The sequence below is a fragment of the Hyperoodon ampullatus genome, assembly GCF_949752795.1.
Source record: "Hyperoodon ampullatus genome assembly, chromosome: 4".
Lineage (NCBI taxonomy): Eukaryota > Metazoa > Chordata > Mammalia > Artiodactyla > Ziphiidae > Hyperoodon > Hyperoodon ampullatus.
Window position 1 is genome coordinate 68,492,653 of NC_136917.1, and position 19,209 is coordinate 68,511,861.

General features: G+C 38.6%; 1 protein-coding gene across 1 annotated transcript in view; it reads right to left on the bottom strand.

Annotated features, from left to right (window-relative positions):
- Positions 1–19,209, bottom strand: part of SLC27A6 (solute carrier family 27 member 6) — a 57,913-nt gene that overhangs the window by 27,005 nt on the left and 11,699 nt on the right. The window contains exons 3-4 of the mRNA XM_079702543.1: positions 11,509–11,667; positions 10,092–10,216 (exon numbers count right to left, since the gene is read on the bottom strand). Coding sequence (XP_079558669.1) covers positions 10,092–10,216; positions 11,509–11,667 — 284 coding nt within the window. The remainder of the gene's footprint in view (positions 1–10,091; positions 10,217–11,508; positions 11,668–19,209) is intronic.

The window sequence follows — 19,209 nt, forward strand, 5'->3', positions numbered from 1 at the left end:
TTCTATGAGGAAAATAGAGCAGGGAAAGAGGACTGAGAGACAAACACTGTAAGAAAGAGCTGACTCCATTCTTGATGTTTGACTGCTGCGAGCTTTCAAACCACCCCCAAACCCCTTTCCTCTTCTGCCCTGTATCTGGGCAAGCTCTTGAGAAAGCCCAGGGTTCCTTCCTTTGGCAGCAACAGGAAATTCAAAGCGCGTGAGCAATCCTGCATGCACAAGGCCCCTCACCCTAGTGCTAGCCTCTTATCACAATAAAAGCTGAACCTGTCTCTTTCCCCTGCTTTCTCAAGCCAGTTTTTGACCTGCTTGGGCCCCTGCCCTACTCTCCCCAGAAAGCCCCATTATAGGGGTGATAAACCTGTTCATATTCTCTTACTGCATGTGTGGCATCGTCATCAGTCTCAACATTTGAACCAGATTTTGGGTACGGGGTCCACGGGAGTTGGGAAGGTGACTATACCAGACGTTTATAGGGGTTGTCGCCAGAGAAACATCTCCAAACAGGAGGAGGAGGCATGCAAATATACGGGGGAACACTCAGTGGGAGGAAACTGAGAGTCCTGGCGCATTGAAGAAAAAGCGAGGAGGCCAGTGAGGCTGGGGTGGAGTAAACAAGTAGTCTGGTGGAGTGAGGGAGCGGATAGGGGAGGAGGTTCCAGCAGGAGAAGCAGATCACATAGAGCTATGTGGCCCATGCCAAGGGAATCTGGATTTTCCTCCAAGTAAACTGTCAGAAGGATTTGAGTAGTGAAGTAACATAATCTGACTTACATTTTAACAGAATCATTCCAATTGCTATGTAAGAATTGAAGTTAGGGGGGCAAAATGGAGTTAAGAGGAGGCATTGCTGGAATTTCAGGGGAGAAGTAGTGCTGATGGAGATGACAGCAGCAGGTCAGGTGGTAAGAGGAGGTTTGAGTCTGGATATATTTAAAGGTTGAAACTGCAGGATGTGCTCATGGACTGGACAGGAGGTGTGAGAAAAAGAGAAGTTGCAAGGGACATTCTAGAGTGTTTGTGACTGAGTACCTGGAAGAATGGAGTTGTCATTAACTGAGACAGTCAAGATGGAAGCAAGGAGTACATGCTGAGGGAGGAGGTGCTGACAAAGTTCGCCACTTTTGAGAAGAGATGTCAATCAGATTTCTAAGTGGAGATGCCAAGTAGGAATCTAGACACACAAAAAGTTGACATCAAGGGAGAAGACAGGGCTACAGATATAAATTTGAGAGTTAAGTTGTAGATGGTATTTGCAGCTGGGAACATGTCCAGAGACAAAAGGGAAAAGCTTGATTGAGAGTCCTGGACACACTAACAATTAGAGGTCAGGAAGATTGAGGAAGATCCAGCAATGGAGACAATTTAAAGCTATAAACTGGCATTCCTGAACCTGGCTTATATGAGTCTAATGTAAAGACAGGTACTGATAAATGCAGTTCTGAACCTGTCAGGCTGGAGGCTAGAAAAATTTTGGTACATCTGCTATGATAACAAGACTGTCTTGTGAGGCCTCTTGGGAGAAGGCTGTCTTCTCTTCCAGAGAGCCCCCAGCATTACGGTCAATCTGTTTTCATTTGTATTTCAGTACTTAACTCATTAATCCTTATGTCAGCTCTGGATGTAATTGTTATTACTCTCATTTTATAGATGAGAAAACTGGGGTGGAGGCTGCTCAGAAAAGCAAAAATTTGTTCAAGATCACAGAGCTTGTAAGACAGGGGAGACAGGCTTGAACTTCAAGCTCCCCAACTCCAGGGGGCAAAGAAATTAAATGCTTTGCCTGATGTCACATGATGAATTAATGGAAAAGATGGAATTAAAACCCTTATCTTGGGCTTCCCTGGTGGCGCAGCGGTTGAGAGTCCGCCTGCCAGTGCAGGGGACACGGGTTCGTGCCCTGGTCCGGGAAGATCCCACATGCCGCAGAACGGCTGGGCCCGTGAGCCATGGCCACTGAACCTGCGCGTCCGGAGCCTGTGCTCCGCAACGGGAGAGGCCGCAACAGTGATAGGCCCGCGTACCGCAAAAAAAAAAAAAAACAAAAAAAAAACCCCTCATCTTTAAATTCATTGTTACTTTTTTTCATTGGGAATAAAATCATCTATTGGAAAATTCTAGTTGGTAATAATTTGCTAAAGATTCTTGTATTTGCTGGTAAGCCTTACCGGAAGGGCAAAGATCAACCATTTCTGACCTTGACTTCTTATGTCCGTAGCATGAGTATCAGGAACAGACAATTAAAGGAATAGGCAGTGTGAAAAACAGCAAATAAATAGTAAAATAAATAATCTTGAAGGTAAATTTTAAAATGTTAAATCAGTCTGGAATGTAGGAAAACCTTACTAACGTACCACATTTACAGTAACAGCAGGATATATGCCAAGAGGAAACAGGTATAATATTTTCAGGGTTTCTTATTTTATTTTTATTTCTAATGTTTTTGTATGACAAGTGTAATATAAAATTGTTAATATTTGAACATTATTAAAAAGTTTTATTTTAAAATAATCATGATCTAAATTGACTTTTACAATCAATGCTGTATGATTTTTGTTAGTCAAAGGCCAATTATTTTTTAACACCACAAAAATTACTCTAAGTTTATAATGACATTCATGGAAAACATTACCATGTTCTGCATAAAAATAAAATCCTTCCATTTGTATTGGCTTCCCAGTTTACATTTTTTCACATATATCTCAAAACTGGATGGTGAGAATCAAAGGCTGAATTAGGAGAGGTAGGTATTTTATATAAAGACGGGAACTATGGCTCAAAGAGAAGAGACCAGCAGAGTCATACAACAAGAACTTGAAACTGAGCCTGTCTTTTGATTCCACAGCCAACACACTATCTGATGGCTTTCCACATAAAGCTAAATTTGTAGGGAAATTTAATAAATAAAGGATATATGTATTCTTAATGGAAATGACAGCAGGAAAGGTATAAGCAGATAGACAGAAAAAGATATGTATACTTTATATGTACCACTACCCATGAACTACGAATCATTAAGTATTAAATTAGCACTTATAAAAAGTATTTAATATACACGCAGTTCTAAAACTTTCCAAAACATTAATTCCCTCTTAGTTCTACTAACATTTAGGTTGCTAATAGCTATTTTTTTTTATCTTACCCCCTCATATTTCCTTTTGTTTTTTCCTTCTGCCTTTATTTATTTATTTGGCTGCATTGGGTCTTTGTTGCTGCGCTCAGGCTTTCTCTAGCTGCAGCGTGCGGGGGCTGCTCTTTGTTGCGGTGCGCGGGCTTCTCGTTGCAGTGGATTCTCTTGTGGCGTAGGAACACGGGCTCTAGGCGCGCAGGCTTCAGTAGTTGCAGCACGCAGGCTCAGTAGTTGTGGCACGGGGGCCCTAGAGTGCACGGGCTTCAGGAGTTGTGGTGCACAGGCTCAGTAGTTGTGGCTCACTGGCTCTAGAGCACAGGCTCACTAGTTGGGGCACACAGGCTTAGGTGTTCCATGGCACGTGGGATCTTACTGGACCAGGGAATGAACCTGTGTCCCCTGCATTGGCAGGCTGATCCTTAACCACTGCACCACCAGGGACGTCCCCTTCATCATTTATTAGTTGGAATTCTTCTGGTTCCTGTCCCGGGCATTTGTGTACCTGATCTTCTGAATGAAGTAGAATATAAGCCATGCTGAAGAAATAATCATCAAAATAATAAAGGATATTGACATGAAGACTAGAGAGCCATGGCTGAAGTTCTTTGGCAGCATTCGAGTTCCAACCGCTATTGTCATCTGTACAGAGATGTTTTTCTCCAGGTAACTCAAAATATCCTTACCTCTCAATTCTGTAATCATGACAGCAACAATATGTCAAGTGCCTGGATGAGTCATGGTGACTGGCTCCTCTTTGGATTTATTATTGTAGATAACCACAGCAACTGCATTGTGGAAGGCAGCCTGTGATATTTTCTCTTTAAAGGTGCAATTTCCCCTCTGCAGCAAGGCAATCCACTGTTTGGTGTTAGGAGGGACAAAGAACCATGTTTGAGGATCACAGCTCAGATGATCAGCAAAGTTCTGAAGGCCAGAAGTCTTAAATCAAGGTTGTTGGCAGGGCCATCTTCCCTCTGAACATCCTAGCGGAGAATCCTTGCTTGCCTCTTCCAGCTTCTGGTAGCTCCAGGTGACCTTGACTTGTGGCTGCATCACTCCAACCTCTGCCTCTGTCTTCACATGGCCTTCTCCTTTGTCATCCCTCATATTTCTATATTTGTAGTTTCTAAGCAGAAAAGAAAGTTCTGGTTCCTTGCCGACTTTTCTAAATGCTTTCATATTTAGTGTGAGAATAGTAAACACATCTTTGATTTATTTAAGAAAAACTGGGTTTTAAAAGAGAGTTGATTTTCTCAACCATGTGATAATATGCTTCAAATATTTGGGGAAAAGAAAAAATTTAAAAATATCTTTAAACGACTAGGTCTTGGAGGTAAAATCAATTGTTGTGAGTGTTGTCGAGAAAACAATGGTAATGAAACTAAATCAGAACATCTTAATAACAACTAAAATTCACAATAGTTTTAAAACGGCATTCCTTAGAGGTTACTATGTGTGATGAAAATGTTTCCACAGCTTAATGCTTTGAGAAACTACATCTTTCACAAGACGTGAAATGGGGAAAACATAATGGTAAAACACTTGAAGTTATATAGAAACTAAGAAAATGAAAACATGATAAAAAGAACAAATGCTTTAAAAATATCTATTTTCAATTAGAAAAGAAAAGAATAAATGGTAATGCCCTGCATCAGGGACAAGGTAATGCCAATGCACTTAGCCTGTAACTGTCTTCAGACCCATTCAAAACATAACTGGCAAAACAAATAAACAAACAAGTTCAAGAGATTTAGGTTAAGTCAGCATCATTTAGTCTCCCCTATTGGAATTTTATTCTCTGGTACTGTTGCATTGTCTTTATCCTTATATCTTATCTAAATATAACAAGGACACCTCTTAAAGTTTGAAAGAAATGATAGACTTTCTTTGGAGAAAATAAAGTAGGTGTCCTTTCATGTTGAAGTCTGAAAAAATCTCACATCATTAATTTCAACATTTTCATTTTTTTACCCTCAAAAAACACTTAGGGGTTCACTGCAGGACTGTCTAAACATTACTAGTGACAAATTTAGTACAATCCATATGGAAGTTAATGAACAATATTTAATATTTAATTAAAAATATTTAATAAATATTTATCAAACATTCAGGTGTTTAAAAATTTCTCTCTTTTCATGATGGGAGTTGAGCATAATCCGTTTTGTCGAAGTTTTAATATACTTTCACTACAGTATCCAGAATCATAAGTATACTTTCTGGCTCCCAATAAATATCTTAGATTTTAAGAAAATAGAATAAAGAAACAGGATTTAATTAATAGAAAACATATATACAAATATATACTAAAGAATATAAGCTATGCCTTGAGAATGTCAAAACGTGGGTGTTCCACATTGAGAGCTATAGACAAACTATATAGTGTAAATGATAAACTATAATGTTAACTTGAAAAATAGGCATCATACTTATGCGTTACAACATAGGTCTTTGCTGACTAGGTCCCATCCCTTGCATTCTTTGGGCTCCATATTCTTGTATCCAACTGCCTATTTTACTTCTTACCCTGGATGTCTAATTAACACACTAAACTTAACAGGTCCAAAAGAAATTTAATTTTCATTCCCCAAATCTCAGTTTTCCTTATCTCAGCAAATGGTTTGCAATTTGCCTAGACATTTGAACCAGAAACCTGGGACTCATCCTTGACTCTATCCATTTCTTCACTCTTCACTCCCTATTCTTGAAATAACAAGTCTTGTTACCTTTCCTTCAAAATAGATCCCAAATTGGTATAGTATTTTCCAGTTTGCCTTCATCTTTTTCCAAATACTCTGATGGGAACAAAATGAAATTTCTCCTCCAGGGTCTACTGAGCCCCATAAGATCTGGTCTATGGATGACCCAGCTCCTTCTCTTTAAACACTCAGGCTATGTCCTCTGTGGGCTGCTTCGTTTTCAGTTTATTCCATCCAGACTGCAGTCCCCCAGCTTTTCCATGGCTGGATCCCACCTGTCATAACGATTCCTCAGCTCACAGGTCAACATGTCAATGAAGTCTTCCCTGACCATTCAATCTATTATAATTAGCAATGCCCCACTCTCGCCACTCATTGGTCTCCATCACCTCAACCGGTTTTGTTTCTTCATAATATTTATCATTATCTGTAATCACTCTTCTTCATGTGTGTGCTGGCTTATTTTCTCTCTCCTCAAACCAGAGTGTAAGTTACGTGAGAAAAGGGGTCTTGTTTGTCTTCTGTGCCCCTGTCGAGTCAAACCTACAACATTACTTGCATGAACAAATGAGTGACATGATCCTATTCCTAGGTAACCTAGGTATGGCAGAGTTATTTAAAAAAGATAAACTGTGCAGCAAGAGTCCCCCAGAGGATCACTGATGTCTAGAGTTCCACCACATTCCTCACCTATCAATATTAAATGCAGCATTAATATTAAGAAAATTTAAAGCTAGACCCAATCATAAAATGTATGATGGTCTTCAGTAATGTAGAAAATATGGAAGATTGGAAAGTGGGGAAAGAGCTGCCTTCCTAGTCTCAGGGGAAGAGGATAATCACCCCAACACTCCATGACTAAGAGAAGCCAGTACCTCGGTTTTTTTTTTTTTCTAAGGACAGTGCTGCTGCCAGCAGTTTGAGGCACATCCAGTGTTTATGCGAAAGGAAATATTGTAACTGGAGTTTTTAAAAAGAGAAAAAAGATGGGGTTGGGTGGGGGGTGCTAAGTGCTTCCAGCCAGGGAAAACCAACCCTAGGATGTTTTTATACAACTATATACAAACACTCAACTCAGACTGTGGCTTCTGCCTGCAGGTAAATGTCCTTTGGAATATATTACTTACCTGAGATTGACAACAACTCTGGATATACTTAGGGAATATGTGGTTTCGCTTTCTTTTAATGATTTATATTAAATATCTATGGGGCTTCAAACCACGACTCATGAGACATGCAATTTAATGTCTTTGAGGGTGTGGACCATGTCACTTGTTCACTCTGTGGCCCTACTTGAACCCACTGCTATGTTGGCTGCACAGCAGACACTGACACTTCCTTTCAGGGGAAGTTCACTGAAAGGAATGAACACTGGACAGCAAGAAAGCAAGATCTCCTTGAAGGGATAAGATGTCATAACAAAATGACTTTCTCCCTTTCCCAATCTTTAATGCCAAGAACTGTTTGTACTCTTTCTGTGAGAAATCAACAAAGAGGATTAGGTAATACAACGCATCTCTGCTCAAAAAAATCATTCACTTTTCCTTTGGCAAATCTATATTTATTTCCCTCTCTCCTCCTCAACTTGTCTTCAGGTAAGTGGTTAGAGATTATTACACAAACACTAGTCTTTCCTCAAAGAACTTTAATTAAGAATTAGAATACTTAATAACTAAAAGCAACCAGGAGTTCTGCTTTCAATTCTCAGTTCTCTCAAATTCTCTGCAGCTACAGTATTTCCCCCAAATCAGTGCATTACAAATTCAGAGAGGTGAAAAGACTATTTCATTTCATTTAAAAAAGTCAAAGGAAAACACCTTGAAAAAAGACTTGTAGCAAATATGACAAACTGTTAATTCCTTTATTATATGAAACGAGAGCTCAAATGAATAAGCTAAAACATTACGTGCCAAAGAGATAAATGAGTAAAAGACTCAGAAGAGGTATTTTAAAAGGGAAATACAGCTAGAAAACTATCCCACCTTGCCAGTAATCTTAACAAAGAAATTAAAAATGTTTGTTTCTAGTCTATAAAATTATAAATAAAATTAGAAATCTTTTCCTCATTTAAAAAAAAAAAATAGGACGTTCTTTGTTCAAACAGAATATCACTACGAAGCCCAAGCAAGTTGGGTTTCATCTACCATATTTGACAGGGTGGGCCATGGAAACTGGCCTTTCTCCTTGTTCTCCATCCTACAGGGACTTCTGAGGAAGCTTAAAAAGCATAACGTGTTTTAGGTGTTACCCACGTAAGTAAAATATAAGTGTTATTGACTGACAACAACAACAACAAAAACAACTAGTGTCAGGCTTCCCTGGTGGTGCAGTGGTTGAGAGTCCGCCTGCCAATGCAGGGGACATGGGTTCGTGCCCCGGTCCGGGAAGATGCCACATGCCGCGGAGCAGCTGGGCCCGTGAGCCATGGCCGCTGAGCCTGCGCGTCTGGAGCCTGTGCTCTGCAGCAGGAGAGGCCACAACAGTGAGAGGCCCGCGTACCACAAAACAACAACAACAACAACAACAACTAGTGTCTAGTTTTCCATGAAGGACACTGGAAGACCACTATTTTTAATACCACTCAGTATCAAAAAGAGACTGTGCAGTGGGCATACTCCCACATTGTCGATGAGATTCTAAATCACATCCACCACTCTGAACAGCAGTCTGGAAATATGCCATAAAAAAATCACCAAAATACCCATGCCCTTTGACTACCTTCACTTCTGAGGCCCTACACTGACTATATTCCATGAAGATACTAAGTACAGCATCGTTTAAGGTGGTAAAACTTTAGAAAAAAATTAGTGCATGAATCCAACCATTCAATAGATACTTACAGAGCAAATGATCTTGCAAAAGTTAATGGTGCTAATAAAGGATGAGAGGAAATAGAATGGCTGGGGGCACGGTCTAGAAAAGCCATGAAGAAGTTCATTAGGTAGTGCTTACTACGTCCTATACTGAAGGAGGGTTTCATTTTACTGGAGGGCATTAATTCCTTAAATTACATAGTCCAGATATCATATCATCAAAGAATACAATGAAAACTATAAGAGAAAATATGAAGCTTGTGGCATTATAATTATTCTACTGGGAATCCTCAGGTAAGACCACAACTCTGATATTGGCAAAATCTCCTGGAGGAAAATAAAGGTCAAAAAGCTAAAACACTTTTCTGGGACTCCTTGTCTTAGCTATGGATGTGGGGAATCTTCAGCTATTTGAAGTACTCCTGACCAAAAAAAGAAGAAGGATGGCTTCTCCCACAAGGAGGCAGGTCAGGAGTTAGATGGAAGGTCTCTCCATGGCAAACTCCAAGCTTAAATTTACAGGCATTTTGTAAATAAGATTATCCAGTTTCAGGTTCTTCTCTGTGTTATCTCTCCTGTGTAATTCCATATCTTTAATAAAGTCTTATTTAAATGCCTCCAGTCTCGTCTCAGTTGTGCTGTGGGTAAAGAAAGGCAACCTCTGTCACCATCCTTCAAGGGGGCTGGTTTTGATTTGATTACAGGCTGAGAACCTTCCTTGTAGTCTCAAGAATGCTTAGACAATCAGACAGTGAAAAAATAAGCATCTCAAAATACAAATGAGACCAGGAAAAGGACAACAACTTCTGAGGGCAAAAAAGCAAACGAACTAATAAAGACAAGCTTTAGGCTAATGCAACTGTCTCTGCGGGTCTATTTTCAGAAGGGGGTAATTGATCAAAAGTTCATGGAAATGATTGCTTGAGGTGGTGGGGAGACAAGTGCAAATCAAAGCAAAGTTTCTTTTTAAGTTTACAGCAAAACCAAACAAAAAGATATTCTGATGTAATCACTTATTCAAAAGAAAACAAATAGAAAAACAAGTATAATCATTGTTATTAGTTTTTGTGTGTTATTTAAAGACCAGCATTTTAAAAATGATCTAATTCAACCCTTGGAATAACTGCTTTCTATAAACAGAAAATAATTTCATAATCACATTCATGCTATGTTTACAGAAATTTTAATCCGTCTAAACATGAAGTGGACTGGATTGAGAGTCTGTCTTCTCCTGCCTCAATATAAAACACATTAGTACATTCCTGATATCCTCCTTCTATTTTCTCTGACTTGTTTTATACTTATTTTATCTTGGGGTTTTGCATACATCTTTGTAAGTCAGTTAAACTATGTTCTGGAAGAAAATGGAGTGTAAGCAAACAAAAATTATTTTCTCTCAATTAGTTTTTCTTTCTGAAATTACTTTTTCTCTCTGACAACGATTAGTCTTACCTTAGGTTGTTTGCAAAGGTAGCGACAAAGTTCTCCAATGTACTGAAACACAGTCACATTATACTTTTTGCAGTCATTCCAAAATTGGCTTGCTGAAAATTTCTTCTTTAACACACAAGTAGCACCTACAAGAAAAGGTATAAAAAGGCAAAAGGGAAAAAAATTCAAGGGCAGAATTAACATAAAACACAAATGATGTTGCCCTGTCTAGAACACTTTTGCTCACTTTCAAGGCTTTTATAATCCATCAGTGGCCATTTATATCAAGCTCATTTGAAAACATTAATCTTACAGTCCAATAAGTTTTTTAAAAATATTCATGTTGTAATTTTATATTTTGACTGTAGATATACTTTTTGCAATATATGGGATGAAAGAAGCAATCAAAATATGTAGGAGAATTACAAGTATTAGAGCATGAATATAGATAAGGTCATCCTTCTTCACAGAAACCAAGAATATTCACTTACTTTCAACGTTGAATATATACATAGTATTCATTTTTAAAAATTTTTAAGCAGTCTCAATATAGTTTGAGATTGAGAGCTGGTAAGGTAGAGTTAGTATGAAAGCACCAAAAAAAGGTTCATTGATGACTGCTAATTTTAATAACCTAATTTTAATAATAATGTAAGTCATATGAATATGTTCCAAGGAAAATGCTAATGTCTTGACCCTCATCTTTATTTATTGTGGACATTGATCATATTTTAAATATACTATTCTATAAGATTACTTTATAGTATTTTAGACAAACATAAATAATGGTGAATTATCTCTGTATATTATTTCTGGGCTAACTAGTAACAGACACATAATCTCAGCATGGTTATGAATGGAATCTACTGAGTCACCAGCTCTACCAACTGACTTCTTGGGTATCTGGGGTACAATGTTTGCAAAGATAGCCTCAACAATTTCTCCTACACCCTTACCTTTGCAGTGTGAATTTGCCACCCTTCCCTTCAAGAAGTGGGATCTCTTTCCCCACTCTTCAAATCTTGAATTTAAACTGGCTTGTGACTTGCTTTGATCAACAAAATGCAGGTGAAATGATCCATGTTACTTCCGAGGAGGCTAAGACTTAAGAGCTACACAGCTTCTGAGTTCACCCTCTGGGAAGGCTCCTACCATTTAAGGACAGGGGCAGCAACCACTCAAGGGTGAGCGACCACATGGAGAGGGAAGCCCTGTCAACAGCCAGATCCAACCACAAGGCCAAATTACTGCTCTTTCCACTTCAGGCATACACTGAAGTATGTGATGAAATTGTGTCCTTTAATAAATATTTTTTTATAATTGTATAACATGCACACGATCACTCTGAATTCTACTGATAGAGTTTTGAACTTTAATGAAGGCAAGTTCCAATTATTAGGCATTTTGAGAACTTATGAAACAGAAAATAAAAGCTTACCTAACTCAATACATCCACCAATTCCCAGGAGAGATCCTGCACTATGATACAGAGGAAGGGTTATATAAATGATGTCATTGGAAGTACAACCAAAAGCCCATAATCCAGCAGAACCCTTCAGAGCCTGCAGCTGACAAATTACAGCTGCTTTTGGGAGACCTAGAAAAGAAAGAAAGAAAGAAATAATAGAATAGATACTATGCTGGTATCAACTACAACAGCAGTTGAGACAAAAATACATCAAAATAGTCTATATCCTTGGTAAAAGGGGCCATACAAATGTCAGCTACAACTGTAATTAATCTCTAGAATCTTAGATCTACCCAGAAGGATTAAAACTATAAAATTACATAGAGTTTGAGATCTTGTAAGGTTCAAAGAGCCATATCTGTTATAAAGATGCCAAAAATATATCATTCTTTCTCTGGTTCAACATATTTACCGAATAAAGCCCAAATTGTCATGGGTTTTTGGTGACAGCAGCACATGTAGCTATGAACCCCAGTCCACAGTGACTTCCAGACACTCACCAGGGTGAGCCTCAAGTCCGCCTTGCTGCTGCACCTGCTTTGATATTTTCTGACAGGCTTTGTGCTCCATTTCCATTAACTGGAAGATCTCATACACAAAATTGGCATGATCTTGCCTACCATCCTAACCAAAATTCATTTATTACATTTTTTCAAAAGAAGTTTCTGTGGCTTTTCCTGATAGGTTGGCATCTCACACCCTAAAAGAGTTTATGGTCATCCACATGCACAGGGAATCCCTCCAAAATTTCTTCTCAAAGCCATGTATAAAGATTTTGAGTGAGACTAGCATCCTTGATTCTTGATAATGCAATGCCTTTCTCTTCTTCATTGAGAGAATCAAATATTTATACATTTTCTGCTTCCGAGAAGTTCCCACCTACTGTTCTTCAGTCAGCATATTTCCTACTTTCCATATTGTTCCTGACCTCATGGCAACCCAGCCTTAAAAATAACTTCTCAGGGCTTCCCTGGTGGCGCAGTGGTTGAGAGTCCGCCTGCCGATGCAGGGGACACGGGTTCGTGCCCCAGTCCGGGAAGATCCCACATGCCGTGGAGCCGCTGGGCCCGTGAGCCATGGCCGCTGAGCCTGCGCGTCCGGAGCCTGTGCTCCACAGCGGGAGAGGCCACAACAGTGAGAGGCCCGCGTACCGCAAAAAAAAAAAAAAAAAAAAAAAAAAAAAATAACTTCTCAGTTGGAGGTATGTCGAAAAAAGAAGGATGCTTTATCTAGTTATTTTCCACCTGTGTGCTTATGTCACTCCTGTAAAGCACTTTAGTGAGCGAATTAGTCATGTTTTCGTTCCTAATTTGGTTAGCTTTAAGTGAATAATGATCTCATTAATTTATTATTAAATCATTCAAGGTACTCAGACTTTTTGATAAAGGAGACAACAGATAGGAGCTTATCCAACAAATGAAAGTGATCAAAGGTTCATAGAGTTTAAAGTTTTAAAGAAGGAAAGAAGAACCAACAGAATAAATGAAGCTTGTTAAAACTGCAATTTAGAGTCCCTTCTTGGAAGAGTTAGAAAGCACATTAACATATTAAAGCTTTCGACAAGCCCAACAGTACAGAAATGTTACTATGTTTTCAATGATGTTTCTCAAGCTCATGTGGTCATAAAGTCCCTTTACAACTTTTATTTCCCTTCTTTGTAGACATGAAGGGACATGCTGTGCCACATGCTTGGAGAAATGCTACCTTAGATGGTCTCTGAAGTCCTTTGTTCTTCCAACCTTCTATGAATCCCTAGCATTGAAACTCTCCACATGTCCGCAGATGTGAGGAGACCACTGGGATAAGGTCCAGGCATAAAGGTGGGAGTGAGGCTGTGTCCAGTGAATTGGGGATTAGCAGGAAGAAGGAGGAACAGATAGTATCAAGAGGAAAACCAATTTAGGGGCAGGGATGAAAAATCTGGGGGATTCGGGGATAATTATGGAAAAAGGAAAGAATCCATAAGATTAAGGAGAAGGAGAGACAAAAGTAAATAGAGACATAGATGGTGATAGCAACTGGCCCCAGGCGCAGCGTGGAAGGCAGTTCTGTCTTTTTCCCCCTCCCACTACTTACCGGAGTGGTTGAAGGCAAGGCTGCTCTGTCCAGGCTTAAATAGCCTTTCCTAGAGATCTTCAGGCACCTAACCAATTTCAGTGAGCAACAACAGAACTAGAAGTTGGCAGACTGAACACATATATAGGCCAAAAGAATGGAATTGGAGATGACAGCAACACAATTTTAGAAAGGCAGATGGGGACTTCCCTGGTGGTCCAGTGGGTAAGACTCTGCACTCCCAACGCAGGGGGCCCAGGTTCATCGGGGAACTAGATCCCACATGCATACCGCAACTAAGAATTCACATGCCACAACTAAGACCCAGTGCAGGGAGGGAGGGAGGCAGGGAAGGAAGGAAGGAAGGAAGGAAGGAAGGAAGGAAGGAAGGAAGGAAGAAAAAAACAGAAAGGCAGATGGACAACTGGTGACTGACACAGCAGACCCAAGAAGATGAAACCGAAGCTGAAGCCTTGAAGAAAGTTGGTTTGCTCCCACAGAACCCCAGTGAGGCTCAGAAACTTGATGACCAGGTACCCCCCAGAGTGGAATATCAATATGGAGCTATAAAGAGGGAGCTAAATGGGAGTTCTGTTTAAGAAGAAATTCCATCAGAGTCATAGATAAGGGAATCACCCCTTGTTCATCAAGATCTCACAGAATCTCCCAGGTCAAAGACACGTGAATGGTATAAAAACTGACCTCAATCCTTTCCTTACTCAGAGACATTCTAAGTCTGTTCCTGGGTCCATGGATATAGTATTTTGGTGAGCTTGGGCAAACAGGACTTCATAGTAGTAAAATGATTAGGAAAGGTTCAATATAATCCAAAATGCTCCCTTATAACCTGCCTGAAAGGGCCTATGAGCAAACTCTACTGCCATCATTTAACTTTTCCAAGTCTCATTTCTTTACATCACTTCGTAACTTGCACCAACACCTTCATCGTTATCAACATTATAAGATTTTTATGTGAGAATCAAGTGATTTTTATGATAATAGGTGACATACTAATATTAATTCTCATGTTCATTACAATTATCATCACTTAATTCAGCTCTGGGTTTTGAGTTGCAAAACATCAGCTTATATTAGAGAGAGAGAACAAGAGAGATGCTTTTAATAAAAAATGTCAATTAAGTCTCTAACAAGGCTCAACGTGAGACAGGCTGGGAGCTGGCGCCTGGAATCCTTTATTGGAGTTGCTTCACCTTGAGCAACAGAATACGAAGAAACTATAAGGGACTAAAAATAACTGCATGCATGCACGGTTGAGGCAATTATGAACAATAAAATACAAAAAGGCCACAAATCAACTGCCATTTCTGAGGTGCCCGGAGCAAAAGCAGGGTACTGCACGTGATCCCTGCACAAAGTACCACCAAGGGGGTGGGCAGAACACCTAAGCCACCCTCCAGCCCAACCCACCAATCCACCCCTACCCTCACCCCATTTAAGGAACCAGTCCCTCCTCAGGGAGTATGGGCACCTGTTACTTGTTTTCACTTCCTCATGCTGCAGCATGAGTCCCAATAAAGCCTAGCATTAATCCCTCATCTGACGTCTTATCAATTTCTATTGAGTAGAACTTAATCAATTTCTATTGATTAAAGAGTCCAAGGGCCCTAGTCAGTAAAAAATGTGATTTTGTTACATTCTTTGATAGCTTTGCATTTATAAAGCATGACATCTACTATATGCCTAATTCTGTATGTTGCTGTGCTCTGATCTCTACAAGACCCCATGCTGCTCAGAACTTTAAGCTAACAGGAGATGCTATCTATAAAACTTTCCCTGTATAAGATCATTCACAATCCAAATTTGGAAGAATGTCAATAAATGCTTTTGATATTTTAAAATGCAAAAAATAAAATAAAATTACAGCCCCAGATTGCTTCCTCCACACTGGTATAAGATCTGATGTGTATTCTCTGGAAAAAGATGAGCCTCTGGAAACACCAGGAAGAAGAGAGGCTGAACAAGTAGGGAGAATAAGAGAAAGTCTGCATTCTTCTCCAGCTCCCTTTTTACACTTGACTAGTTTTCCCTTCAAGATTCTTATCTGAGGAATCTAAAGCACCCAGAAGTAAAAACTGACAGTCAAGAATCTCCCAACAAAATGTTGTGAACAATGAAACTAACCAGCCCACAATCCCACTCAATCACACAGAGCTTCTAGTTAGGATTTGGTTTGTTTTTGTGTATGTGTGTCTTGGTGGCTGCATTTTAAATATGCACAGCCAAAGGTCACCAGATATTTGAGGAAATCCTCTAGGGTAAAGAACAGAGACCCACATAAAACAAAAGATAAAAGGATGTCAGAGAAAATAGAGACAAGGTAGAGAGGAGAAATTTTCAAAAAATATTAACATTCTGAGAGGTATGAGACAATGAAGTATCAATAATACAAAAATAACATGCTACAAAATTAGAAATATTAAGAGAACACAAGGGCTAAAAGATAAATCTCTCAAAAAGTAAATCAAGGGGTCCCATCAGTGAAAAACAGGTGTTTTTTTTTTTTTTGGCTGACTGTTAAAAGCTAAATTTTAGAAAGTCATCTCTTGTCAAAAGGTTTACACCTTCCCATCTTGATTTTAAAAGCATGTCAAACAATCCACATCAGATGCCATAAACGTGAACTGCAAGAGGAAATGGTACAATCTTAGTGAATGGGAATTGGAATCAAAAGGGTTTGCTGAAACAATCTAACCGGTGCCAGCAGAAAGGATCCAGGAACATCAAGTCCCCGTGTGTTTAAAGGTTCTATGAACTCGTGGTGACCTTTTTCCAGCTGCTTGGCACACTGCCTTAAAAGACATGAGACCCATTTTACGCCAGGCACTTTGCCCGGATGAGAGGTCTAAAAGAGCCCAGTCCTACAGGAATAAAGACGCAGATGTAGAGAATGGACTTGAGGACACAGGGAGGGGAAGGGTAAGCTGGGATGAAGTGAGAGAGTGGCATGGACATATATACACCACCAAATGTAAAATAGATAGCTAGTGGGAAGCAGCTGCATATAGCACAGGGAGATCAGCTGGGTGCTTTGTGACCACATAGAGGGGTGAGGTAGGGAGGGTGGGAGGGAGAAGCAAGAGGGAGGGGATATGGGGATATATGTGTATGTATAGCTGATTCACTTTGTTATAAAGCAGAAACTAACACATCATTGTAAAGCAATTATACTCCAATAAAGATGTTAAATAAATAAATAAATATTTTTTAAAAAGGGTTTGCTGTCCTTCCTAGAATGCTCTAAAATGTCAAAGCAGTTGCTTGTGTTTAACTGTGAACAAATAAAAATTTATTATTTTGCACTTAAAAAAAGTAAATCAAAAGGTAAGAGAAGGAAAATAGGATATAAAAGATTAGAAAATTAATAACTCAGTGCAAGGAAGCCAATCTTTAAAAAGTTAGAGTTCCAAAGATAAAAGATCAAACAAGCAAACAAATATAATAGAAGGAGGGAATGGGCAGAAAGAATAGAAATAAAGAAGGAAAAAGAAGAATATGTAGACACCTTTAAAAAAAATTTTCAAGTACCTAGACTTGCAATACATGGGTTTCTAGATTTAAAAGGCTTACAAATTTACCAGCAAAATTAATAAGTAAGACTGGTTCCAGTACAAATAATCATGATATCATAGACTACTGAAGGCTAATAAAAGATTCTAAAAATCCCAAAAAAGAAAGAAAGAAAAAAAATACCAGTTTGCAAGTAAAGGATTAGAAATCAGAAAGAAAAAGACTTCTCAATATGTGTACTGGAAGACAGAAGATAAAAAAGCAATGCCTTCAAACCCCTGCATCAATATCATTTTCTAATCTAGAATTCTATACAAACAAGTGCAAGGGTAGAAAAAGACACTCTCAGGCATATAAGGACTTAAAACGTACCTGCTAAATACTCTTTATCAAGCAGCTAATGAAAGCAGTGCAGTGATAAAATGAAAAGCAAACTAAGGAAATGAATTTAGAATCTAAGAATCAGGGGATCAGAAAAAAAGAAAAGAGTTGAAGGGAATTCTCAGGGTGATGGTGAGGAATGAACCCAGGACAGTAAGAGAGCAACAGGTCAAGACTGGAATCATAGGGAGGAAAGCTCTGGGAAAGATGCAGCCAAGAACATGGGCTTGACAAAATACAGACTAGCTTTTCAATATCTAAAGGTGAGTTACGTTTTGATAAAGGGATGGGTACAAACCATTTATAAGTGTATAGAAAACTAAGCAAGCAAACAAACAAAAACAGATGATTAATCCAAGGTTGGGGAGAGTTTTACATGAAAGGAAATAAATATAATTTTGTTATACTATAGAGCTCAGCAAGAAATACTATTTACTAAGTTATGATACTGATACCAATCAAACAAAAATTTATGATGAAACAATATTAGGGTGATATTGGAGAGAGAAAGTATCTGCACCAGAGAGAAAGAAATGAGTGGAGGGAGAGAGTGGTAAAGAAAGAAGATAAAATCCTCATCTTCCATTGTGGAAAAGCAGTACATACTTTTTAGTAGGCACCTATTAAGTATCCAGTAAAATACTATTAATAAATCTATTTAGATAAATGGAGGTGATTACAGAAGGAAAGATCTAAAAATACTGAATGTAATTGGTTTCGGGATGGAGAAATAGAGGGGTAAGCAGGGTACTTTTCTCTAAAATTTTTAAAACTATTAGAATTTTTCATCTCTGTGCTGTATAACTTTAATACAAATAAATATCAAATAGAAAAAATTAATAGTGCTTTTGCTTTCAGCTTGTTGTGCAAATGTATCAAACACTCTGGTTTTAATCTTCAAGAACAAAAGATGTTAACAGTCTGCTCCACACTGTTCTCTTTTGGGGTGGGGAGGGGGGTTGGAGGGAGCAAGGAGTGGTAAAGATTGTTTTGAAGACCAAAGTCACTTTCTATTTTTACAAGAAAACACCATAAAGACAAATTGGTCAAGTAACTTCCGTTGGAAGTTTTCAAAGCATATAATTTCCAAAATTTTATTGTCTCTTTCAAAGTCCAAAGTCAGTCTGAATTTATGCTGGCGACTTGATACATATTAGCATTTCCTAGTTCATTTATCAAAGCTGTTGCAAACAAAGTCAAAAAGAAAACCATAGTCTACTCTCCAGTATAGAGGAGATCACTGTTAGCCTCCAAATAGGAAAAAGAAAAAGAAAAAAATAAGAAAATTTTACCAATGCAATAGTAGTTTTGCTTACAATACTACCTGTGCATAAGAAATTAGTACCAATATTTTTAATATGCCTCTAATTCAAACTCCCAGTCATCTTCAAATTAATTACAAAAGCTTACTTAGACTACCAAAGATATCATTCAATTTTTCTTAAGAACCAATTAAGTTTAACATTTCTTTTGAATTCTCAGGTAGTTTCATATTCTTTGTGTGTGTGTGTTGTTGTTTACCTAAAAAAAGGAAAGTTTAGTTACTTGATTCTATTTTGTATCCTTCCTCAAACCTGCAATGCCTTCAAGATTTCCTGTTTCTCACATGTTCCAGTCAACTTACGCAAAAGGAGGAGAGCCGGCTACAGGTGGTTAAATTGCAGCTACACTTGGATTGTGCTTAGGATTTAACATTTTATACAAGAA